At 35.6% G+C, this 26,975-nt stretch overlaps 1 protein-coding gene across 2 annotated transcripts in view; it reads right to left on the bottom strand.

Annotated features, from left to right (window-relative positions):
* SPOCK3 (SPARC (osteonectin), cwcv and kazal like domains proteoglycan 3) overlaps positions 1 to 26,975 on the bottom strand; it is a 577,835-nt gene that overhangs the window by 170,147 nt on the left and 380,713 nt on the right. For both annotated transcript variants that reach the window (XM_064371038.1, XM_064371039.1), the window contains exon 5: positions 10,616 to 10,730. In XM_064371038.1, the coding sequence (XP_064227108.1) occupies positions 10,616 to 10,730 (115 nt within the window). The remainder of the gene's footprint in view (positions 1 to 10,615; positions 10,731 to 26,975) is intronic.

The raw sequence follows: 26,975 nt of genomic DNA, 5'->3' as shown, positions 1-26,975 counted from the left end.
AAGACTCCATCTCAAAAAACAATTAAAAAAATTAAAAAAAAATCTAAGGAGAGAAAAATAAATGATGCATGTTTCCTTGTTGGCATCTCAGAATATTTATTAAGTAATATTTTATGAAAATTTGGCTCTCGAATATATACACTATCAGACATTGGCCAAAATCATAGGCAACATAAGCCAGTACATTTTTAGATGTTCAACAAGCAAACTCAAATGATTTAACATTGCTTCTTTAAAATGTATATTTAACTCTTAGCTTGTAGTCAGTTCACTACAAAAATACAATGTCAATTCTTTATATATCTCCGCTTGGTAAAATAATACAAATACTCTATCTCACACATAACACTAACATTATGTATTGTTATTGAAGGAACACATGACATATGGCCATAACAGAAAGAGAGACTCCAAAGGGCTATAGGACACTGTAACTAGGGGGCAGCAATCATCACTTCAGACCCTTGCTTTGATGCTTCTTACTTGTGTGACTCTAGATGGGTAACTTCTCCGTGGTTCAGGTTAATCATCTGTAAAGTGAAGTAAGGATACAAATAGCACCCACTTCCTAGGGCTTTGCAAGGACTAGATGAAATAGGTCCTGTAAATACTACATGCACCTAAAGGAGGGTCCAGCATATACCAGTAAGAGCAAAATGATATTAGTCCAGCCCTTTCACTCTAAAATGGCTAATAATTTAAGCCTAATAATTTTTTCTTTTTGAAACAGAATCTCGCTCTGTTGCCAGGCTGGAGTGCAGTGGTGAGATCTTGGCTGACTGCAACCTCTACCTCCCGTGTTCAAGTGATTCGCCTGTCTCAGCCTCCTGAGTAGCTGGAACTACAGGCATGCACCACCACACTCGGCTAATTTTTTCTATTTTTAGTAGAGATGGGGTTATCACCATGTTGGCCAGGTTGGTCTTGATCTCTTGACCTCATGATCTGCCCACCTTGGCCTCCCAAAGTGCTGGGATTGCAGGCTTGAGCCACTGCGCCAGGCCTCGCTACTGATACTCTGATTGCTAAAGTCTGTGGTCATTTCTCACGAACATCCATTCTGTAGTCAAGAGTGAAGCTCTTTATCTCTTTCCAGTCAGAATTATTCCTCAGCTTCTGGTACACTGATCTCTCCTGTTTCTCTCTAAGTCATCCATAGATTCTTCTTCCTTTTCTGACCCATGCATATTAGTCTTTTCCAGAACTCAGCCCCTGCTTTTCTCACTTTGTGATCCTCAGGGGATTTCATTCACTGTCATAATCTGATGTATAACCTGTAAATTCTCCAGTGTTTACTTTAGAAGAACCCGGACTACTTCTCTTAGATGTGTAAACACAAGTGTATCTACACTTGGTTTGGCCATTGGTGCCTTAAAAACAGTGCCCAATATTGAACCTAACAACTTTCCCATGTCATTTGAAATCTCTAACAAGTTTTCCATCTTGGTTTTATCACCATAATCTTCTCAGGAGTTATCATTAATTCTCCTTTCCCTTCCTGAAGTCAATCAACGAGGTGGGGCCATTTAGCTTCCTGAACGTTTCTTGAATTTATTATTTGCTTCCTATCTCTAATATTTTAATCACAGTCATTTCAAGCCTTAATTCTTACCAATTTCCTAACTGCTCACGCTTCTCCATTCTTGAACCATCATGTTTAACTTTTATATATCCCTAATTAAGTATTTATAAATCCATATATAACATTTCTCATAAATGTTGAATTCACTAAAAATCTTGGTGAACTGGTTTGTTCAATAATTTGTTAAATATATTACTTCTTTGTTATATTATTCTCTATTTATTCACAGACCTTTGTAATATGATTTCCAAATGAACTAATCCAACGGATACTGAAAAGAAGTATTGTAATAAAAACTCAGAAAACCATACAAACTTTCAAAATGTACTTTTAAATTAGCTGTTATATAGAATAAAATGTAATATAATTTTACCTTTGTAATGTTTTTGAAATTAAAAAAAATTCACAGGCACAGTTTACAGTCATTAACATATAAACAGAAACATCAGTCACAAAATTGTGTCATTTTTTTCCTTTTCTTATTTTAATCATTTGCAAAATGTCTGAAGTTTGTTATTTGCAAATACAGAAAATGATATATCCATAACAGAAACAATTTATTCCTAAGATAAATGGATTCATTTAGTAAATTAATAGTAATTGATCAAGTGATTTCAAAGTATAATTACAAAATATAGAATTATATATATAGTCTTTACTTCAGCTAACTTACTTGTTTCAAATATACTTTACAGAAAAATAATTCATTTTTATTTATTGCTTTTAATTCAATATGGCTTCATTATTTCTTTTGCTCCACAAAACATAGATAATATTTGTCCTATATCTAAAATTGACAATCTTTGCTGATTTTTTCCTGTTTCTGAAATATCAAATAAATAATTTCTTTATGAGCCTATGTAAATACTGCATTCACTTTGCTTTCCTTTCTTATTTTGAGGCTCAAAATTATCATCAGATCCTGAAATCTCCCTAGATTTTTTTTTAAAGCTGGTAAGTTACATAAAGAAACTATAAACTCAAATATTATTTCAAAAGACTGTTCAGAATGTGGGTTGCTAAACTTCAAATATATTTCATTATTCTTTTGTACACAAAAGGATTTCACAGAAGATCTTCTAAATACAAATCAATTGACCTCATTTACTTATTTGGAAGGCTGATACAGTCTATTCTAGAAGTGGAATAGCAAACATCTCCTTATTATCTATCGTACCTTATATTTAAATATTGGTAAAAGTAAATGTTGAATATGTGGTAGATCATACTTTTTAAGATACATACTGGAGGGAAAGGGGGATGACAGCCATGTGCATTCATAAATAATGTTTCATTTTGTACTATTATTTGTGGGTATATACTTATTATGTATTTCCTTCTTTGTAATAAGCTTGAATGGCATGTGGTTTCTAGGTTAGAATTAAAATGTGTAAATTAAACTTAAGGTAAGTTCAGCATGCAATGGCTTAAAGTGTAGAGATGATAGTCTGAAAAAGAATATTCCCTCCAGGGTAATTTTATGTGTTTTTTCAAGAAACGTACACATCTTAACATCCAGATCTCAGGAAAAGTGTTCACTGATATCATCCTCTTAATATATTGCACATATCCATTTTAAACTAAGAAATACTCAGCTTCTGATTTGAACTTCTGTTTGTATTTAAATCTAACATTCAACAGAAAGTACTGGTAGGCCAAACCACACAGTACCGCGGTGCTGACCGGGATGGCATCAGTTCTGATTTGTCGGGACCCAGTTCAAACTTGTTAAATATTGTAAGAATGACGACTGCTTTTAAGTGAGTGCTTATATTGCATTTTGTAAATAATTATCTTAAAAGGACATGCCATATTATGTCCTGGAAAGGAGTTAAACAAAGAATAAGTATAAATAGTTCTTTAGTGCTACAAGAACTAATACAGGGCTATTTTCATTTTTATATCTAATAACATGTAACTGCATAAAGTCAAAACTCAAAATTTCTAAGCAGAATTTGTAGGGAAGTTAAAATTTAGTCCAACATCTATTTCACATGTAATGTAAAATATTGTGTAAAATATGAAATTCATTATTTAACACAAAAATAGTCTTTAGGGAAGACATTGAACAATCTCCCCATCAGATTCTGTTCTGTTTTCAAACACACTAATTCAAGAACATATTTTAAATAATCCAAATGAGTAAAACTTTATTTTTATTATAAATCATTATGCAACACTTGCCAATAAATTTACTTAATTTTATTTTTCCACGAATCCAATTAAACAAAATTACAGAAGAACTTACCATTTATGAATACACTATATTAGTTATGGAGAAGTATGCATGTTGCAAGAGTATATTAATACACTGATGTTATTCTGTTTCTTATTGAAAAGTCATTCCATAATTCAGGGTATACAAAAAAAATTCCATCATACAAAATTAAATGTTAAAACTAAATTATTTGCTACCTGGAAAAAAGCACACATGAATTCTAAATGAATACTTTTTCCTTAAATAAATTAATTTATAATCATGCACAATAATGAAATAAACATTCTTTCATGACAGAGTACTGAAATGAATAATGGATAAAATGACTGTATCAGATTATAGAAGAACTCATCCCCATACTTTGTCATAGTGTAAATAAAAACTATCAGGCTTTGCAGTTTAATATAGAAAGAAAACTAAATATTACAAACCTATACCTATTGTCCCCACATCCATTTACAAATAATACAGTCAATCTCAGAGGAGGTATCTTTTATTAAATAAACAGCTATGTTTTTGTTTATGTTGTGGTTGTTGAGTGATTTCTGACTCCACACCAAAATTTCATGGGTACCAGTGATCTCTGATATGAGAAGGACTCATTAAAGTCCATCTCAAACTTGTGTCTGGTGTGGGTCCCAAGAAATAATTAAAGCAAGCACAAGATTTTTGTATTTTATTGATGGACCCATTGTACTTAGAAATGCATGGCTCACATGAAGGCCCAAAGTTTGAAAAAAAATGTCTTTTACTAACTTGTGACAAAAGCATATGAATTATTAAAAACTGCTTTCACTTAACAGTCCCAATTTGCATTTTAATACTCATATTCTGATAGAAATTGTCAAAAATCAAGTACTAAAGAATTTAAGAAAATTTAAATAATGTCACAAAAATATAACTGCTAAAACAATAAAGGAATGAGAATACTGTGTCCGGATAGTAGTTCACTATTATCTTTCCTGATTCCCTTGATGACAAAGAAAAGCTGTTTTTAATTACAAAATAATATAATGTACAGTTAGGCTAATAATTGTATCAAGAAGCAGTATATATCTACATATATCCCCACATATCCCTATCTACGAGTCTATAAATATATTTTGCAGTGGCTAGTAGCTATAAAAGAATGTGAAAGATTTATCAAAGAAAATGACCAATAATAACTTGCAGGCTAAAGAATTATAATGCTGAGTTGTTTCAAGGTCTCAATGTACAGATATTTTGCAAAATACGCAACTAGATCTATTTACTATAGTAAAAATTAAATCTCTTCAATTTTTGTCACCCAATATGATGTTAAAAACACCACATATAAAATTACAATTGTCATTTAATATACGAAAAATTTAAGTAATTTACTAGGATTCAACAGCATTTTACAGGTACAATCTGTTCAAATGAAATAGAAATGGAAAGATGGTTAAATTTGAGGAAATACATCCATAAATCCTTATGATTTTTATATTTTACAGATGAAGAAATGAGACTCATAAACTTAAATATATAGCTAAGGACCACACAGCAGTGAAGGACTGGAATTTTAAAATATATACCCTTAATGAATAAATTGTGCTACTCCACAGGATAACAATGCATAAACCAGAAAGAAATTCTATAAACTGGTTAAACACACACACACACACACACACACACACACTCACTCTTAGGATTAAAGTCCATTATGCGGGATAACAGAGTTATATGTTTCAGCATCAATTTAATTCTGACACTCTTGGAGAATAAGGAGAAAAGAGAAATATGATAAGTTACAAGAATCTCAGCTCCCAATAAAATAAAGCTCTAGTTGTATTTTTAAAAATGCAGGGCTGGGCACGGTAGCTGATGCCTGTAATCCCAGCACTTTGGGAGGCTGAGGTGTGTGGATCACCTGAGATTGGGAGTTGGGGACCAGCCTGACCAACATATAGAAACCATGTCTCTACTAAAAATACAAAATGGCCAGGTATGGTTGCACATGCCTGTAATCCCAGCTACTAGGAAGGCTGAGGCGGGAGAATCCCTTGACCCCTGGGAGGCGGAAGGTGCGGTGAACCAGGATCACACTACTGCCCTCCAGCCTGGGCAACAAGAGCGAAACTCCATCTCAAAAAAAAAAAAAAGAAAGAAAAAAAGAAAAAAAAAATGCAGGTGAGGATTAGTAGGAATTATAAACCATAGGCCCAGAAAAATAAGCTGGTCCTTTTGGCTAGCATTCTATAAATCACCCAGATTACTAAATTCAGAATTATCTTTGAGGGATTCTTTTTCCTTGTCCATCATATCCAATTGGATTTCAAGCCTTTTGAATTTCATCTCAGTAACATTACTCCAATTCAGTTTCTCCTGTTATTTCTTCATCTATTATCCTTGTTGCGACTTGGTTGCCTTATTTCTAAAATAACCACCCACCCCAACCTCAAACAAACGAACAAACACTTGTCTCAGTAACATAATAAGTTTCTCTAAGGTTTACTAGAAACTGTTGACTCTTTTCAGGTAAAACTTAGTATAACAGTTTTATAAATGTTAACTCTTTGCTCAAAAATATAAACATTTCCATATATCTGACTCAAATAAATTAATTCCAAAGTTCTTATGTCTGGCAATGACCTATTTGCTTTGTGTCCTAGAACAAAGGGATAGTTGGCTTGAAGCCACTTCAGGCCTTGAGGGCTCCACTTTTCTTTCCTATCTCCTCCTCTTTCACCTAGCTTCACATCTTACTTTTTTTTTTTATTATACTTTAAGATCTGGGGTACATGTGCAGATCTTGCAGGATTGTTACATAGGTATACACATGCCATGGTGGTTTGCTGCCTCCACCTCCTCATCACCTACATTAGGTATTTCTCCTAATGTTATCCCTCCCCAATCCCCCCACCCCTTGCTATCCCTAGCCCCCCTCCCCCAAAAAGGCCCCTGTGTGTGATGTTCCCCTCCCTGTGTCCACATGTTTTCATTGTTCAATACCCACTTATGAGTGAGAATATGTGGTGTTTGTTTTTCTGTTCTTGTGTCAGTTTGCTGAGAATGATGCTTTCCAGATTCATCCATGTCCCTGAAAAGGACATGAACTCATCCTTTTTTATGGCTGCATAGTATTCCATGGTATATATGTGGCACATTTTCTTTATCCAGTATATCATTGATGGGCATTTGGGTTGGTTCCAAGTCTTTGCTATTGTAAACAGTGCCACAATGAACATACATGTGCATGTGTCTTTATAATAGAATGATTTATAATTCTTTGGGTATATACCCAGTAATGGGATTGCTCGGTCAAATGGTATTTCTATTTCTAGATCGCTACTCTGTCTTCCCCAATGGTTGAATTAATTTAAACTCTCACAGGTTATTTTCCTTCTCTACGCAGACTTCACTGAAACTCAACAATTCAAACTATCAAGGTGCATAATGAGTATGTGTTTAGATGCATGTTGAGGTTAAAATATTCAAAATGATATTATTTAAAATAAATTATATTTTAAGAGATTTGACATATAAAACCATAAAGGCCATAATCATAAGGAAAGTGTTTTGAACTTTGGAATAATCAAATTTGAAACAAATGCAAAATGTCAATTAAAATGATCTTTTGAATCTAACCAGTGAAATGAATGACCAAATGGAGCACTTTAGATAAACCCAATATCTAAAGTTTACTGTGCTTATGCACCACTGCTGTGTAGACAATGTAAGATTTATCTAGGGCAGAAAAATCCTATTGTAAAATAAATGTTTTCTACAATATTTTTCAATGTTCTTTTTCAATGAACTTTTGTTTTGCAAGTCCCTTCTAATTGTTAGGATTGCATTTTATACATATACATAAAATCTATGAAAAACGGTCTATTAATAGATCATGCTCACATGTATGAATCTCTTATTTTCCTGGCCATAAAAATATGAGAGGCCTCTAAAAATCAGCTTTCAATATTCTTTGAATGACTTTGATCTACCTTCCAAATAATACTTTTTATTTGCAGTTAAACAATCAGTGAACACAAAAAGATGGAATAAAAGGAGGGAATCCGTTAAAGTGATCCGAGAGCACTGGCCTTTGTAATACAGAATTGATGAGTCAGAAAAGGAGAAAACTGTATTGTTAAGTTACTAATTGAAGGGAGTATGCTTACCTATTTATGTAAAGTCAGAATCTAGAGGTTAAAACACGGAATATACCTGTTTTTATTTACTTAAAATACTTGAACATATGTATTTGGATGAATTTATGTTTATTTGTTAATAAGTACATTAGGGAAATAGGAGAAAACTTTATACATACTTTATGAAGAAAATCTATATTTATCAGTGTTAATGCATTTCAAGTAGATTTAAAGATTCTGCTTTTAACATAGGAAAACATACTATCGTGCCAATTTGATCTCAAATGTAGGAAGTTAGAAAAATTTAAGAAATATTTCATTTTTGGTAGTTTATTCCTCACTTTTTCTAGAATAGGGATGATGTTAAATAGAATTTCTTGCACTGCACAGTCTACCTAAGGCATGCTTCTAATGTAAATAACAGCTGAAAGATGAGAAATGATACTAAACTCGGTCTTATATTTCCCCCGTCTCTCGGCCTTTGGCACTGTGTAAAATGATGTTCAAAATGGACTGTACTGCTTTTCTATAGCAGCTAGCAAAATCCTCTACTTGCTTTGCCCTGACAATTCATCAGAGCAGGATTAAATTCTTCTTGCCTCTCCTTCTATGCACAATTGAACACAAATGATCTTTATCTCTTGAGGATATGACTTTTAAAAGTTTTCTTCTTGATATATTAATATATACACTGTGCAGAACATTTGAGTAATGTGAAAAATAATTATTGTTTATTCACAAGAGATCCTCTTCTCAGATGTGTTACCTTCCATCTTTAATGCACACAGAATTCCTTTTGCAGCTTGTGGGAGATTAAGATAAATTAATACTATATCAAAAATGCCTTTTCATTCACAACGAAATCCAAAAGCAGAAAACCTCATTGAAGTAAAATCTCATTGAAAGGCTGTGGTACACTACAGATATACACTTACTATGACCGCTTCTCAAATGTTGTTCTTAATAGTCTTCAGTGAAAAAATTGGAATGTGGATATTGAACCTGGTAGGATATGTTTTCCACTTGAAGTGATTTTCAAAGATAAATGTGGTCAATTGTGTCTTCAATTTCACTGTGAAAATGTATTCCATCAGGAGTGGGAATGAGGAAGGGACAAACATCAAAACATTTCAGTTAAAAAAAAATCACAATTAGCGTTTGGATTATCTTGGATCGAATTAGTATATTCAAGGTGGTAGTGAAAGTCCTTATTTCGGCGGCATTGAAGAGAGTGTATTGAGGGAGATGAGGGCTGAGGATTACAGAAGGAATCACACTGGGTAGTGGAACCTAGACTGGGGTGAGTCAGCAAGGACGAGGCTTTAAGAACAGGGCTCTGGACAACATATACAGTGTAGTGTATACTGCTCAGGTGATGGGTGCTCCAGGATCTCACAAATCACCACTAACGAACTTACTCATGTGACAAAATACTACCTATGTCCCAAAAACTTATGGAAAAAAAAAAAGAAGAGGGCTTCTGGAAGGCCGTGTGGCATCTCTCTTCTACCAGCTGGCATCATTCTTCACATGGCCTAATGATTGAGCACTAATTTACCTTTAATTTTCAAATCAACTAATTTATTTTTGAATAATAAAATTAACTAGTCTCTCTTAAAGGCAATGCTATAACATTGAGTTTTATTTTGATTTTTCATCTTAAATATTACTTAATGAGTTAAGACCAATATAAGTGGCATATCTGGGGTTCAGAAGTTATATCTGAACTAAAATATTTATATTTTATTTCAGTATATCATGCTCAAGGAAATACATAAGTTTATATGAAAGAAATTTCATACTCAGTACATTTTTCCTGTTTGCATATCCATTCTTCATGTTTTTCAGGGAAAACAGGCAAAAATTACTTATTCACATTAATAAGGGTACCCAGTAATAATTATTAGATTAGAAAGGTTGAATAGTAATAAATTATATGATAATTGTTGATGACAGTGCTCTAAAGCTCTAAAATAGTTTTTGACTTAAGCAAGCATCTATTCTCCACACTTCCTTCTTTATCTAGACGTGCTGGGGACTGGAGCTAGCCACCATGGAGACTTTTTAAAAAGGCATAAACAATATTTCAAATAGAATAAATAATGTAAACTATAATAAATAATCTTAAGTCGAGTTATATATTATAGTACATAGCTGGTTAAATGCATTTCATTTTTATTAGACATTAAATGAATAAATATCATTTAAAGACTTCATCTGATCAAAAATAAGTTTAACTTATACAATTATTCCATAGAAAATTATGAAACACAAACAGTATACATGCGGTAGACATTTTCATTTAAAATGGTTAGTAGTAACTGGGCAGCTACAGATCTGATCAAACCACTAAATTACTTACTATTTTATCAATAATCAGTTTGCTGCTCTAAATGAAAAAAATAGATCTAAAACACACGTTTTAGACACAATTATTTAGAGAATGCATTGTTTAGATTTCCTATATATGACGAGCACATAGGAAAGAAGGATCTCGTTATTATGATCAAAATAAATGGAAATCTACAGAAAATCATTTCTTGCTGTAATAGTTGAGGCTAAAGGAAAAATATTTTCAATGAAAATATAATTAATATTAGGCATATGTATAAAACAAACTTCATTGTGTATTTAATGACATTTATTGCAAAACATTTTAATAGAGAAAAATAAATATAAAATCATTAATATATTTTTATCACTTACCTCTCTTAGCATTTCTGCTTGTACTGGTGGGCTTATCTGAAGGACACGGGCAATGTCCTTCACATTTGACTGAGATCTGTTTTCCTAAGACACATGCCTGATACTCTAGTTTGCACTGTATAAAAAGAGAAAAAAAGTAATTCAAATGCTTTAGTTATATGAGTAGAAACTCAAGAAATATTTGGAAAGAAAGGTAATTTTTATGCATATAATTTGGAGATTTTTCCACCAGGTAATAAGTCTTCCATACTAAGGTGCAACTTTACACACTTATGTATAGTATTATTGTTTCATAAAGAAGGCAGAAGTGCAGTTGCCTTGGGTATCATTTTGGTGAACAGTCACCGAGAAACATAATAGTTTTTAAAGTCATACTTAGTTTGCCAGATCTATTATACGACATGAGTAGAAAATTTTAGAATCAAATGGAGAGAGACACAACAGAGAGTTTGATAATACATCTCCTGAGCTTCTCAAATAGAATCTCGGTTTTTGGTTACTCAAGTAAGCATGTCTTCTATTTCTTACTGGACTCTAAGTTTTGGCTACAGACTCTGTGCATCAGTCTTTAGCCAGTGACTTGCACAGTGTCAAATGCCCCATCTTACATCACCCTAGGCAAAGCATTGTAAAATATGTATTTGTAAATTGATGTGTTCATTAAATACTTCTATATTTACTTGTGGTTTTCCACAAACATAGCACAATAGTTCAAACACACATTCATACACATAGAGAACAGACATATATTTACATATAAAATAAACCAAATATTTATGAGACTTTCTATAATATACTCCTTTGTATGCATACACATTTCACATAAATTTTTGGTATGATGAGGTACTTAGTGCCTCTCAAATCCTCGTGTGTAAATGTTTTTTAGGCTGAACTTCCCATGGGTCTTACATTTGAATAAATGTGCATTTGTAATAAGATATTGTCACATAAGACTGTTTCTACAAGCCCCAGAGATTATTTCACTTGTTTTACAAAAAACAGTATAGCAGCCTCTCTTCAGTGCTTGTATGACCACAGGACTGAAAACACTTAAGACGTGACGACAGTGCACTCGTGATTCCATTACACATGTAATGGAAAAAGATAAATAAGAAATCTAGAAGAGAGGAATGTCTGGATCTGATTCTTCTGAGTGTCATCTCCTAAAAGTGACATTTTGGGCTAGTTGCTCAAATGTTCTCAACCTCAATTTTCCCATTAAAAATATCTGAGATCATGACATCAAATTTCCGAAGTTTTAAGTACCGAAGAGCCAGTTCTTCCCTATGCAGTAGCTATCATGAGCCAGGCTCTCAGAAAATGCTAGTAAAAGGTGAATACTCTTAAATCAAAAATATTATGGCACATGAGATTTTCATTTGTTTGCTAACTTCTTATTTTAGTTTTAGTTGTGTTTAGCTTGATTTTCTTTGTAGAACATTACTTCTGGTGGAATTTTAATCCAGAGTATCTTTCATTTACTTGGAAGATAATATTTTATAACTGCATACTTGACATGATTAAAAATTATATTTCCAATTATGTGGTCAATTTTAGAGTAAGTGCAATGTGGTGCTGAGAAGAATGTATATTCTGTTGATTTAGGGTGGAGAGTTCTGCAGATGTCTATTAGGTCCACTTGGTCCAGAGCTGAATTTAAGTCCTGAATATCCTTGTTAATTTTCTGTCTCATTGATCTGTCTAATATTGACAGTGGGTGTTAAAGTCTTCCACTACTACTGTGTGGGAGTCTAAGTCTCTTTGTAGGTCTCTAAGAACTTGCTTTATGAATCCGGGTGCTCCCGTATTGGGTGCATATTTATTCAGGATAGTTAGCTCTTCTTGTTGCATCGATGCCTTTACCTTTATGTAATATCCTTCTTTGTCTTTTTTGATCTTTGTTGGTTTAAGTCTGTTTTAACAGAGACTAGGATTGCAAGCCCTGCTTTTTTTTTTTTTTTTGGCTTTCCATTTGCTTGGTAAATATTCCTCCATCCTTTTATATTGAGCTTATGTGTGCTCTATCTTTTAAGAGTCAATAATTATCTTTCTATTCTAAAAGAAATAGATCTTGCTAATTCTGAAGTAATATGACTTCTTTAGTGGCTACTGCCATAATTTACTCAGAGAAAATTATTTTAAAATTAAATAGGGTAGACTTTCTGGCTCCAACGGACAAATGCACCAGTGACTAATTTAATTTGGCTTCAGCTGATATCAAGAAGCACTGAATGTACCCAATAGCTAATCAGATTACTCACATCTCTACAATGTTTTTATTTTTTCTTGTCAAATAACTCCTTAATGAACAGATAAAATTCTTAACTAGCTCTGCAACAAATGATTTAAAATTATTAAGGGCTTTGAACATGTTTATGGTAGCATACTGGCCCTTTCAGGGGAACAAACGCTTTCAATGGTATCATTATTTTTCATTATTCAATGCTTCCAAAATTGAAAAAAAATGATTTTGTCATGGTAAAATCACAGTGCATTTTAAATGTAATTAAAATGTCCAACATCTAATCAAAAGTAGACATAAATAGTTAAGCAATTATGAATGCTTTAATGAAAGCCAAATGAATTTTATGAAAGTTTGAAACTTCAAATTTAATATTCTGCACTGTAACTTCTGTTAACTTAATATTTCACAACCCTGAACTTGCTCATATAATTCTGATTCATGACATAATTTAAGAAAAGTTCAGGAGCAATTGTCAGTGGTATATGAACAGACAAAGCCAAAAGCCAATATTAATTATAGCTAATATTGAATATTACCATTTGAATATATGTTTATCTCCCTTTATAGATGTGTTATACCACACTCATTTACGTTTTAAATGGAGTTTATTTAGCAGTGATTTTTTTAAATATAAAGAACATGAAAATCTGGATAATACTTGAAGGAGCAAAAAACATACAGCTGTTACTCATTTATTAAAAACAGGAATCATATTATCTGCCCAAAGGTTGATGATTCTTTTTTTTTTTTTTGAGACAGAGTCTCATTCTGTCACCTGGGCTGTCATGCAATGGTGTGATTTCGGCTCACTGTAACCTCTGCCTCTCAGGTTCAAGTTATTCTCCTGCCTCAGCCTCCAAAGTAGCTGGGATTACAGGTGCCTGCCACCATGTCTGGCTAAGGTTTTGTATTTTTAGTAGAGACAGGGTTTCACTATGTTGGCCAGGCTGGTCTCGAACTCCTGACCTTGTGATCCACCTTCTTCAACCTACCAAAGTGCTGGGATTACAGGTGTGAGCCACTGTGCACTGCCACTGATTAATTTTTTTTTTTTATTGTGTTTATTTGATTCTTCTCTCTTTTATTCTTTGTCTTGCTAGTGCAAACAGTCTCTCAGACCACAGCGCAATGAAATTGGAACTCAGGATTAAGAAACTCACTCAAAACCACACAACTACATGGAAACCGAACAACCTGCTGCCAAATGACCACTGGATAAATAACAAAAGTAATGCAGAAATAAATCAGCACTTCGAAACCAATGAGAACAAAGACACAATGTAGCAGAATCTCTAGGGCACAGCTAAATCAGTGTCTAGAGGGAAACTTATAGCACTAAATGCCCAAAGAAGAAAGCGGGAACAATCTAAAATCGACACCCTAACATCACAGTTTAAAGAACTAAAGAAGCAAGAGCAAACAAACTCAAAAACTAGCAGAAGACAAGAAATAACATCAGAGCAGAACTGAAGGTGATAGAGACACGAAAAACCCCCCAAAAATCAGTTTTTCGTTTTCTTTCTTTCTTTCTTTTTTATTTTTGAGATGGAGTCTTGCTCTGTCACCCAGGCTGGAGTGCAGTGGGCCAATCTCGGCTCACTGCAACCTCCGCCTCCCAGGTTCAAGCAATTCTCCTGCCTTAGCCTCCTGGAGTAGCTGGGACTACAGGTGCTGGCCGTCATGCCCAGCTAATTTTTTTTTTTTTTTTTTTTTTGTAGTTTTAGTAGAGAAAGGGTTTCCCCATGTTGGCCAGGCTGGTCTCTAACTCCTGGCCTCAAGTGATCCATCCACCTCGGCCTCCCAAAGTGCTGACATTACAGGAGTGAGCCACCATGCCTGGCCTGGGAACATAGTTTTTCTTTGCCTTATCTAGGTTTATCTTTAATGCTATACAGTAAATTTTGTAATTTGTTTTTACTCCACGTAATTCTTTTTTTATTTTTTATTTTTTATTTTTTTTTTATTGCATTTTAGGTTTTGGGGTACATGTGAAAAACATGCAAAGTTGTTGCATAGGTGCATTCATGGCAGTGTGATTTGCTGCCTCCCTCCCCCTCACCCATATCTGGCATTTCTCCCCATGCTATCCCTCCCCAACTCCCCACCCCCCCGCTGTTCATTTTTTTATATTGTTAGGCACTCGGAAAATAATTTACTAGAGAAGCACCTGATCTTTCTAAAAATGTGGTTAATTCTTCACCTTTGAACTTTGAAAAAATGTTTCACCTTTGAACTTTCTTTGACATGATTGCAATTTAAAATTTTCAAAGCTATCTTTATGATTTTCATGAAATAATAAAATAGATTTGCAAAAAAATTACTGTACATGTGAAATGATTTCAGAAAGATTCTACTCAACACATCTTTTTATATGCATTTCTATAAGGAATAAGAATCAGATGTATAGCGAATATACCCTATGTATATAATCATATGATTACAGCTTCTTGTTATTAGAAAGCTACTTAGTTTTACTTACTTGGGAATTAATTTTGGAAAAAAATTCCATGGGCAATTTTACTCAAAGAATATTAGGACGTCAAAAAATGCTACTTCTAAAATATTTTTTAGCTACATCCACTGACTGCATTTCTAATTAATAATGTTCAATTTACTTAATTACCACAATGCTGAAATATTTATTAAGGTATATGTGAACTAAAATATCACATAAAGGGCATGCTCATTAGTCTTTAATTGCCAGAAAATGCAAATAATATAGAGAAAGACATGATTAATGCATTCCTGATTATCTTATATCCAAGTATTGAGATCACTTAAGTTATGAGTTCTTGTGAAAAGCAAGCCTGCAGAATGAGTTTGACACTAGTCATGGAAAGTTATTTGATAGTCATTAGTTTAATAAGAGGACTGAAGAAGAAAATATGATCTTATTATTGGAGAAATATGCAGCATATGAAAAAGATCCCAACCATCAGAGTCCACAAACACTGGGACAGGCTGTTGTTACCAGGTTTCCAGATGATGAAATCATCATGGGCCTGCTGTATGGCTTAGAGCAGGGTTTTCAGCTGAGGGTAATTTCACTCCCCCTTCCCAGGACATTGGAGACATTTTTATTTGTCACAACTGAAGGCAGACAGGGGAGTGACTGTTTCTGGCATCTACTAGCTAGAAGCCAGGGATGCTGCTAAACATCTTAGAATGCACAGGACAGCCCCCTGCCAGAACAAAGATTTATTTGGCCCCAAATGTCAAGTGTGCCTAGTTTGAGAAGCCTGGATTAGGCATTAGTCTACTGTAAGACAATGAAAGAGTTAACTGAATTCTCAAGATTCCTTCCACAGTTCCCTTAGGAATTTTTTCTTGGGCATTCACTGAAGTAATCCATATAAAATAACAATTCTACTAACCAACTGTCAGTTAGAAATACTTTAATTATTTAGATAATCCAGAAAATATAAATCAGCTAAAACAAGAAAATATACAGTTGACAATGGCCTATTTTCATTGAGGCACAACCATAGTTTAGATGCATTATTCTTTTGAATAATTCATAAAAAATAAGACAGAGATATTTTTACAATAAATGTTGCAAGTGAAGTTTAAAGAGCTTATGTAACTGATGAAAAATATATGACTGAAATGGGATTCAAGCACTATTTTATAGTTCTAATGTAGAACAAGTACATAATTGGCAGTAGAAATAGCAGCAATGTTATTTTTCTTGTGGTAGCAATACAAATTTTTGTTCAAGTGAAAAAAATCAGAAAATATGGAATATCATAAATCACTTTTTTATTCTGTATTTTCATTTTTCTTGGACTGACTAATGTATTATACTTTTAATGCCCTAGAGAGCCAATATCAAAGACATGCTTTGAACTCTCATAAACAGAATTCCTCATATTCAGCTGTATCTAACCTCTTCCCAAAAGCAGCTTCCACTAAAGTTCTTCTGATCATTGTTGAATGGTGTTCCCCATTCAAACACAACCACAAGAGGAAATGAAGACTCCATTCAGCCTTAAATCCATTTGTTCATTCAATCAGGACATATCATTTACACAGAACTGTCTTAATTGCAGCATATACATACACACACAAGAAGTTAACCATAGTAACAGCATTAAAAGCCCTCTGCAACACAGTGGACACTACATCATTGTTCTCTCTGTGCAACACTCTATATTTTGTCACAAGTAACACCCTGCTTACTTGGAGGAGCATTTCCTTTTCTCAGTAGAAACTTTATTTTGAAAAACTTTTTATATCACAAAACGTTATATTGATAATCTATCATACCAGCCTCACCACAGGGAAAAAAATCATGTGCCATAGGGAAGTGAGAGTCAATTTCCTGCTTTCTTAATTGAAGCAGAGGGAAGAGAGGCAAGCCACTTGTAGGACAGCACTAGAGATGTGAGCACAGGTGCTGCTAAGCAAACTGAAAACAAGAAATGGACCAACAGAGTCCTGAGAATCTTAAAGTTCTTAATTCGAGCAGTCTCTAATGTTCACAGACGTGCAAGTTAAATTTTCATTCAGCCTTTACTTCCAACTTTAGGCATTCAAGGTAGCATCTAGAAACGGGGCCGTGTAAGGGACTAGTTGAAGTTAACGTAACTAAGCTGAGATGACATGAGGGAAGTAAGGACACTACAATCCAGGTTAGTAAGTTTGTAATCTTTGTCACGTAGTCATGAACAAGTTAAAATAGTGCTCCAGTTGGTAACCAGATTAACCAACCAAGGAGAACTGCCAGGAAGAAAAAGGAACAAAACTGTACCTAACCCTTGTCTTACCAAACACATTCTCTCAGTTGGACTATTATAGCCTCTGGACCAGTATATCTCTAATTTTCCGAACAGGAATTATTAGTACAAATATTTTACTTTTCTCCCAAAACGAAATACATCTCAAAATACTCTGCAAACATTTCTCATTTGACACAAAGCTCACAATAGCCTGTAGTGCAGTATCATGAAATGCCAAAAGAAAACAACTGGACACATGGATTATCCTAAACTTCAAAATGTGGTAATGAACTTTAAAAATTTAAAGATCAAAGGGTTAGCAGGTTTATCTTATCATAATTTCATTTTTATTTGTGTCACTAAACTTTGTCATTCAAACCAAAACTCTAGTTTAAATTATTCCAGATTAATGTTGCTTTCATTTAAAATAGCTTCAAGTAAAATAAAACCTATAAAAATATGTTGTTTAATGATTGGTATGATACGATTAATGAAATCATTTTTACTTACTCTTAACTTGCATTTTTTATTATTTACCTTAGTATGTAATAGGAGCTTTGACAAATAACAACCAAAAGAAATTTTCAAAGAGATGCAAGTGTTGTTAAACATAATAAAAATGAGATGAGAATAGAAGGTCATGAGGATGGCATTTCAGAGAAATTAATTTCACAGATGTAAATGAGAGTCAACTTTCTTTTTAAACAAGGGAGTTAAGCAGCAAGGGATACATTGTGGAAAAAAAAACATAGAAGGAGCTGAAAGATTCAGGACAGAGGCTAAATTTAGCTAACAAGGGAAAAGACTTTGAACATCTCAAAGTAGTAGACGATTTCAATGCCTTCCCAAACATAAAAACACTGAAGTATGATAGCTTGTGCAAACATTTCAACGTCTCTGAGGATGACATAACTAGATTGTTATATGAACTGCTTTAAAATACATAAAACATGAAGAAATTTCTTGTTTATTATGCTTAAGAAATAGCAAGGGCTTATGTGCTATTTTTATATGGAAGACACATGTTGAACGATCAAAAAGGTCCCCACACCTCATGCATGGTAACAACCGAACATTTTGGGATTGCTTACTGAGAAAGATGGGCAAGAGCTGGTGAATTTAGCTTTTACACAGTTATATGAACACATAAAGCGTGGTGTTTCCTCTGTGTAAAGTTTCCCCTTGAGTAAATCTTAGGGCTTAACCTAAAAACCCATGATTTTCTGAGGCTTAAAGTGCCCCCTGTTGACTCACTTCAGGAAAACTTATACATCTGACACCAGGGCCCAGAAAACACATTTGGGAAGGGGAATTCCTAGTCATGGTGGCTTAGTGAAGAGGCAGGATCTGTTAATCAGAGCAGTTAAAATATTATCAAGAGTAACTTTCTATAGGAAAGGTGAGTATAAAAAGGAAGAATCATGACAGTAATATGAAACAGAGTGGAAACAAACTAGTTAACCATTTAAAGGGTAAAAATCCATTAAATATTGTAAAAAAAAATAACTATCCTTCTCAGGTTGAGAGGGACATTATGCACTCTGGGTTATCCATCTCAGGGGAGAACCCTACACATGTCTGTCTGCTGCGTCTTAACATGGGCGTCATCAAGGGAAACTTTCACAAGGCAGTCCTGGAGGAAACAATGCTTTACTCACAGAGGGAAGAGACAAAACAAGATAGGCTTCAGTGTGTTTGTGGCCTGCCCCCATTCATGGCTAATGGACCCTCCAGCAGCTGACACAAGGCAACTGATATGCACCCATTTAGTGCACCAATTTTTTTAAATATGCAAGAGAATCAGTCTGACAATCTTGCTGCCTTTCTCTGTGCTGCAGTTGAAGGACTTATCCTCTCTTACGTGGAATCCGAAATTCTGAAAGCTTTGGACCTGCTGGGGTCCACTGAGGTGTAGGCTCAAGCAGAACAAAGGAACACTCATTGCCTTTGAAACAGGAAGAGATACTCCCACACCAAGTGCTCAGCCAAGCTCCAGCTGTGTGGCCTCTGTATCTCTTGGTAAGGAGGTGTTTCAGGCTCCTGGCCCAACTCTGTGTGGATGAGTGGGAGTCAAAAGTGCACATGAAACTGCCTTCCCAATTGCCAATCCAACGCCTCAGCATTCTTTGCAGTGTGCCTTTCTCCATGTTTGTAAATACTTTCTCCATGAATGAGAAACTTAGATTTAGTGATATGCTCAACCAGTGTTCTTAAATGTGCAATAGAATCAGTATCACAATTTTGCTGCCTTCCTCTGTAGTATAAAAATTCTAGGAACTTTCCTAACTTCATGGTCCATGCTCTTAAATACAGCTAGGCTTACCATTAGGACTATATTAGACAGCTCAATCTTCTCCCCAGGGAGGGCAGGGGAAAAGATTAACTTATTTTTTTCCTATAGCTCCTTCGATTACTAAGAGTAATAAAACCTTACTATGTACTACTGAGATAGGACAGCTTGTCCCTGTAAAACAGCTTTATATATCTCGTCACTATTTTGTTATATATCCATGGTTAGAACTATTGTATCAGATTTTTCAGGTGAATTAACATATTAATTATTATGTAGCAATTCTCTCCACCTTTTGTTTTCTTTTTTTTTTTTTTTTTTTGAGACGGAGTTTCGCTCTTGTTACCCAGGCTGGAGTGTAGTGGCACGATCTCAGCTCACTGAAACCTCCGCCTCCCGGGTTCAAGAAATTCTCCTGCCTCAGCTTCCTCAGTAGTTAGAATTACAGGCGTGCACTAACATGCCCAGCTAATTTTTGTATTTTAAGCAGAGATGGGGTTTCACCATGTTGGCCAGGCTGGTCTCAAACCCCTGACCTTGTGATCTGTCTGCCTCGGTCTCTCAAAGTGCTGGGTTTACAGGCATGAGCCACTGTGACTGGCCGTCTCTGCCATTTTCAATTTCTTTTATGTGAAGACCTAGTTTGTGGAATATTAATAGAGCCGGCCTATTATCATGTAGTGTTGGGGGACAGGTACCCGATGTATTGCTGTACCTTGCAGGGACATAGACACCAGCAGTCTTTTGCTCTGTATCATCTCTTACATTTTGTTTGTTTAGGAAACATAGCTGCAAGACAGAGGTAGTGTCTCTTTCTGGAGGAGATGGCAGAGTTTTGTTGTTGTTTTTTTTTTTCTGTCCAGTAAAACAAAGATAAAGTCTCTTCATGGGCAAAGTTTGGACAGGATTGTTTGCAGTCTTTTAGAACATATTGGGATTTCCTTAGCTGCAATGTAAAACCAATGCGTGAAGAACATGAAACTGTGCCACTGTGCATTACCCCTGTGGGACTTGTGAGGAAGGAAGAACTGACACAAGCATAAAAGACGATGCTTCTTGTGCAGTAAGTAAGACATTCCTTTCTCTCAGGCCTAGGGTATCGTGTCTTCTGACAACCTCCAAGAGACTGCGGCATCTTGCAAATAGGATACAATTTCCGGACCCTTCAGAGTCCTGGTGGTTTCGGCAGTGATGATGAGATGCTGACTGAGATGTGGCTTCTGGAAGTGGAAGAACATAGGCCCCTCAGACCAGATGAGAAGACCTAGGCATGAATTCTATCACCCGAATATGAACATGGATAGTGAAAGGCTTACCCATACTCTCTGGGATTAAAAGTTTCAAGCATAGTCTGTGTGCAGTGGCCTATGCTTGGAATCCCAGCACTTTGGGAAGCCAAGGCAGGAGGATCACTTGAGGTCAGGAGTTTGTGACCAGCTTGGGCACCATAGTGAGATCCCATCTCTACACAAAATTTTTAAAAAAAGAAAGTAGCTGGGATGGTAATGTGCACTTATAGTCCTAGCTAATCAGAAATCTGAGGCAGGAGGAATACTGAGCCCAGGAATTCCGGCCTGCAGTGGTCTGTAATTGTATCTCTGCATTCCAGCCTGTGTGACAGAGCAAGACCCTCTCCCTAGGAAAGAAAAAAAATATATATGTTTCAAGTCTGGACATTAGGTTTTGCTCAAACCATTCAAATGGTGCTTTGGTTGGTATTGCTCACTAACCTCCGGGCAGGAAGAGGAAGGGATGTTATCTTGACAATGGGCTCAAGGTTTCTCTCTCTGTCCAAGTGAGACAGAAGGCCGAGAACACTCATTCACATATACTGAAGAACGTTGTGATGGGGGATAATTCAAGCTTTTAAGATGGTATTGGATGCAGGTACCTAACCCAAGTCACTGTTACATCTGGTTCCGTTGGAGAAGGTGGCACAGATTCAACTGATAGGGTTTGGGCAGGGTTTACCCATGAAAGGCAATAAGGGAGGCCAGCCAACATGATCTTTCACGTGAGGTTTTGGAGCCAATTCAATGCATGCTATCCTTGCTTCCACATCTGAATTTACAGTAGTTAGTGCTGTGCTATGTCTCTGCACTTCTTTATCTGGTAACGCTAGAGGTGATTCTCCCTTTCCATGAGTGACCCAAGATCCATGTGTAAAGAAGTTTTCTTGTGCGAGGCGGAAATCTCTTATCGTTTGCCACAAACAGGTGAGTATAACCTCATGGATGGTTAATTTGGTGTCAGTCTGAATGGGCTAAGGGATGCCATATAGATGGTCAAACATTATTTTTGGGTGTGTCTATGAGGATGTTTCCAGAAGAGACGAACTTTCAAATTGGTGGACCGAGTACAGAAGACCCTCTCACCAATGTGGGTGCGCATCATCCTATCCATTGAGGGTCTGGATAAAATTTAAAAAGCCGAGAAAGTGCAAACTGCCTCTCTGCTTGAGCTGAGAATGTATCTTCTGCCCTCTGACATCAGCACTCATTCCTTTCAGGGGTTTGGACTCACATCTGGGACTTACACCATACAGCCCTTGACTCTCAGACCTTAGGCCACAGACTGAATTACCTCATCAGCTTTCCTGACTTTCCTGCTTGTAGACAACAGATCTTGTCAGCCTCCATTGCCACGTGACTCAATTCCTAGAATACATCTTATTTCTACCTGTATATATCCTGTTGGTTGTAATTCCCTGGATAACTCTAACAAACCTTCAATGTCTAAAGCTTTTCCTATGCAGATGATAGATACCCTGTTGTTTGGCAAGTCCAAAGCCTGAATCTCAATGACTGACTGCAGTATTATTCCACCTCTGCCAGAAGAGATGACTGATAAACTCCAGCAAAGTATGGCACCTGTTCACTATATTTGTTAGGGCTATCTGGGTGAATTTGCAAGGCTCATCTCTCCAACATGGAAGAGAAACTGCTATCTTTTCTTTTTATCACCAAAATGTAAGCCCCAAGCCTTCTTGCATGCTTTGGGTATTGAAGGGAGTATGTTCCCCACCTAGACATTCTCCTTAGTCCTTTGCAACTAAACCCACAGGCTGATCTGGAAGTCATCTAGTGAGTTGTGCGGCATCTCCTACCTGTGGGGCTCCACAACCCTTGTGAGTACCTTGAGCTACAAATCTCTACGCCATCACTGTTCCAGTGTTATCAGCTGACTCTGACAGCATCACTGCACCGTTTAAAAGGAATCCTTGTCATATGTTCAGCTCTTTGGCCTATGTGCAGTCTCACAACAGTGCCCCTTTTATCACCAAATCTACTCAGTAATGGGCTGACCTGCAAGGTATTTAAGGACTTCCATGCTTCCGACCATCCACAAGAATCTGATAGTGTTGGACACTGGGGTTGGCTCTTAAAACATAAACTCAGAAAGAGTCATGTCTCTGCCTCCCTCAGAGGTATATATACCTGTTTGAAACATTCAGGATTTCTCCTTACTGCAGGCTGGCCTGGTTGCTGTACCTCCAGGTGGCAGCCTGTTCAAATTGGGCCTGAGGGATTCAAACTCAATTCTGGATCACATTGCTCTTTGATTCCACTGATAGTAGTCCATGGAGGCAAAGTTGAGAACAAAATGGGTCTCTCTTTTATAAAACTTCCCTGTCCCTCCTAATAGACCTTTATGGATAAAATATTCTGGTGTAAAGCTTAGGAGTCGATGAGAAGAAAGGAAAATGTTAGTGACTGTAATGGAACCCACTAAACTTGTGGTGCTAAAGGGGACAACACCAGGTATTCCTGGAGAAGGAGCACCTGAGACTCTGAAATCAACAGAGAGACAAGAAACATTCATGATCTTTTGTTTTTCCAAGCCACCCTGACATCTTTCCTCCCCATGGAAAATGCCTTTGTGTGTTTCCCAAAGTGTGCAAATGCCTTAAATTTAACTGTGTGCTGGATCTGCCTTCCCCAGACATTCCTTTTTCCATTTCACTTAACCGTACCAGAGAAGTCTAGAGACAGAAGGAGATGGCACCTGCTCCTGAACTTCCCATGCAAAACACCTGTCAACATGTTTCCCACCTCCACTCTCATTCTGTGGGGTGAATGGATGCTACCAGTCTGGTTGCTAGAAAAAATAAGACAGATTAGGCAGACTTCCCTCAAGCTAGCACTCCAAAAATGAGGAGTAGAGTCTGTTATTCTAAGTGAATCAGGAAACCTGAGCCCCAACAGCAGGCTGGATAGCCGTATGTGATGAACTGTCAATGTATGTCCCTGAGCAATATAGGTCCCACCTGCAGAGTCACACCAGTTTAACAACACTTTCTCTCCAGAGTACTTTATGCACTGATAGCATGTACTTCTGGAAAGAAACACAGGAATTAATTTGCTTTTGTACTGAAAATACAATGACATACACCTCAGGGGTGGTCTTCGAGACCCTCAACTCCTTTAGGAAACAGCACCAGTAGATAATGTAGCCCTCAGCTAACTCAGGAGTGCTGTCTAAAGTGAATTTATCACCGCTTACATATTTCCAAGTGGGATACCAGACTCATTATTTATATACACCTTGCAGGAAGTTCTTTCCATAACAGGAGTATGCAACTAGGAAAGTTGGTAACAAAATGTGTCACTAACACATTTGTAAAGTGAAGTGATCAACGACAGAATGTCGATTCTGAAAGGCATTCAGGTCAGTCACAGTCTACCGACCAGATATCTGGATGACATGATTGTCCAAGATGCTTCTCTGCAGGTAAAATAGTAACATCTATGCAATCACTAGTGTATTCTGCCATATGTGACTGAATTCCACAGGCCAAATAGAAAGGCCGAGATGGAAACATAAGGCAAAAGCCACCTTGGATGTATAAGGTAGGTCTGGATGATTTATGCATTGTGTCCAGGTGGTTGGCTCTGAGACCTTGGAGTGGGGGTCAGAGTCACTGCTGACATAAATATTGCCTGCAAGCTTCCTGTATCATCCTCTTGCTTACAGTTCCCTTGACAATATCCTTAATTAAAAGCTTCATGAGATAAAGTGAACAGGTTTGGTTCAAGCACCTGTTGATGGAGTGGCCTATGTAGAGGAATGTTCTCCAGAAGCCAAGATGTGGGAACAGAGGACAGTGTTTGGAGGCAGTTCCCAGGGTTCACGCACACGTTTTCACATCCTGCAATCAGAGGCACTGCCAGCTTTTGTTCTGTGTACTCTTTTCAAGGATGTTTATGTAGCAAACGGTCTTAGAAGATTTTTTCCTTCTGAAATGCTGGCTTTTGAACTTTTAAAAATTTTCTTTCAATATTTTAAGGGTACATTTCCACTGTATTCTGAATCACATTAATCTTGCTGAGATGCTTTTTGTTGGTTTAATGGTACAATATTTTTGGTAGGTAATACAGCTTTTCTATCTGGATGGACTTTACTTTGGTAATCTCTCCTTTTCCTGTAATGTGTCTAGACTTGGGTTTCTTCTTATTTATCTCACTTGGTATACACTATGTTTCCTGTACTTGTGGAATCATATATTTCATCACCTCTGGAAAATTCTCAACTAATATTCTCAACAAAGATTCTCAACTAAATTCTCTTCTACTATTTTCTCTGTGTTATTACTTATGATTACTCTTTCTATATTTCAGATTAAACTTTGGATACTTTCTCATTCTACTCTATAGTCTATATATTCTATCTTTTTGGGTCATTTTTCAGAAATATGTATGTGTATACATGTACACACATATATAATATATATAATATTTTCATGTATTGCACACATATGTAATATATAATAGCTAATATTTGTGTATATTACAGTTTATTATGTTACATACATAATACATATATATATATATACTCACAAATGTATACAAATTATAGTTCATTATCTTTGAGTTCATCTAATCTGCTGTTTATTGACTTAATTTTTAATTAAATGGTATTTTAATTAAGTAAATGCTATTTGGTTCTTTAAAAGTTGAGTAATTTTTTCTGAAATTGTGTTTGGTATTACTTGAATATATCAATATCATTTTAAAATTATTAAATGTTTCACACCTTGAATATATATAATACAGTTGATACATATTACTAATAATTTGTCTCTAACAATTTTAGAATTTTAAGTGTTTAAAACATAAATCTTGTCTTGTTCTTGCCATTAGCATTGTTCACTCTTGCTCCTGTTAGCTTGCCTCATTTTGTTTTTTAGTTTATTTGTATTGTATTAGTGTGCTTCTTTATTTATGATGTTTATTTAAACGTGTATAAGCTCTGGGTCAGCAAAATCCTTAGAAGTTTGAATTCATAATAGATTTCTACAGAGAAAGAATATATATTGAGGCTTCCAAGTATTGGGGGAACTTAATGTATGAAATCCCTTAAGTAATTGGAGAAATGCTCCAATGTAGTGTCATTCAGAACACCAGATCCACGCAAGAATGGAATTATTACCCAAAGTCACCGCAGAGACCTGCAGGTTACTTTTCAGCTTCCTAATGCCTGATGACCCATATTCCCTGCTTTCTTTTCACTGGAGGCACAGCTGTTTGGAGGACCATCTAGTTCATCGACATCACTGTACCTTCACATGGAGCCTACTCTACCATTCTGTCACAGGCCATTCATCTTAAGATTTCTCAATTCTGGTTATCGACAGTTTTTCTCCCCTCTCAGTTTCTAGATTAGTGTTTCAGTTGACTGTTTATCTGGCTTACTTCAGATACAAAAACATACTTAATCCATTGTCAATTCACATAACAAGACCAATTTTCTTAGTAGAGTGCACATAGGGTGGAATAAGGTTAAAGGCCACTAAAACATATAGTGATCACAGAGTATATACAGCGTGATTGTGGAAAAAAATGTAATTTGCTTGTGTACCCTAAAAAAGATATGAAAGCCACATTCTATTGTGTTTATTCTATGATTTAATCGATTATAACCTTATACAGATACAATACATGACATACTATTTTATCATTATCTAGAAAAATAATTGTCATTATATTCATTTAAAAATCATTTGTGTATTATTTGTTATTGATATAAAATTAGCATGTTTAATTACGTTATATAAGATCATTTTATTATATTACTTTTATATCATCTATGTTTTTATTCACAGCCATA

This window comes from Aotus nancymaae, unplaced genomic scaffold, assembly GCF_030222135.1.
Source record: "Aotus nancymaae isolate 86718 unplaced genomic scaffold, 86718_ANA_hifiasm-v0.15.2.pri h1tg000115l, whole genome shotgun sequence".
Classification (NCBI taxonomy): Eukaryota; Metazoa; Chordata; class Mammalia; order Primates; family Aotidae; genus Aotus; species Aotus nancymaae.
Note: the sequence above shows the minus strand (reverse complement) of the source record. Positions and strands in the feature narration are given on the sequence as shown.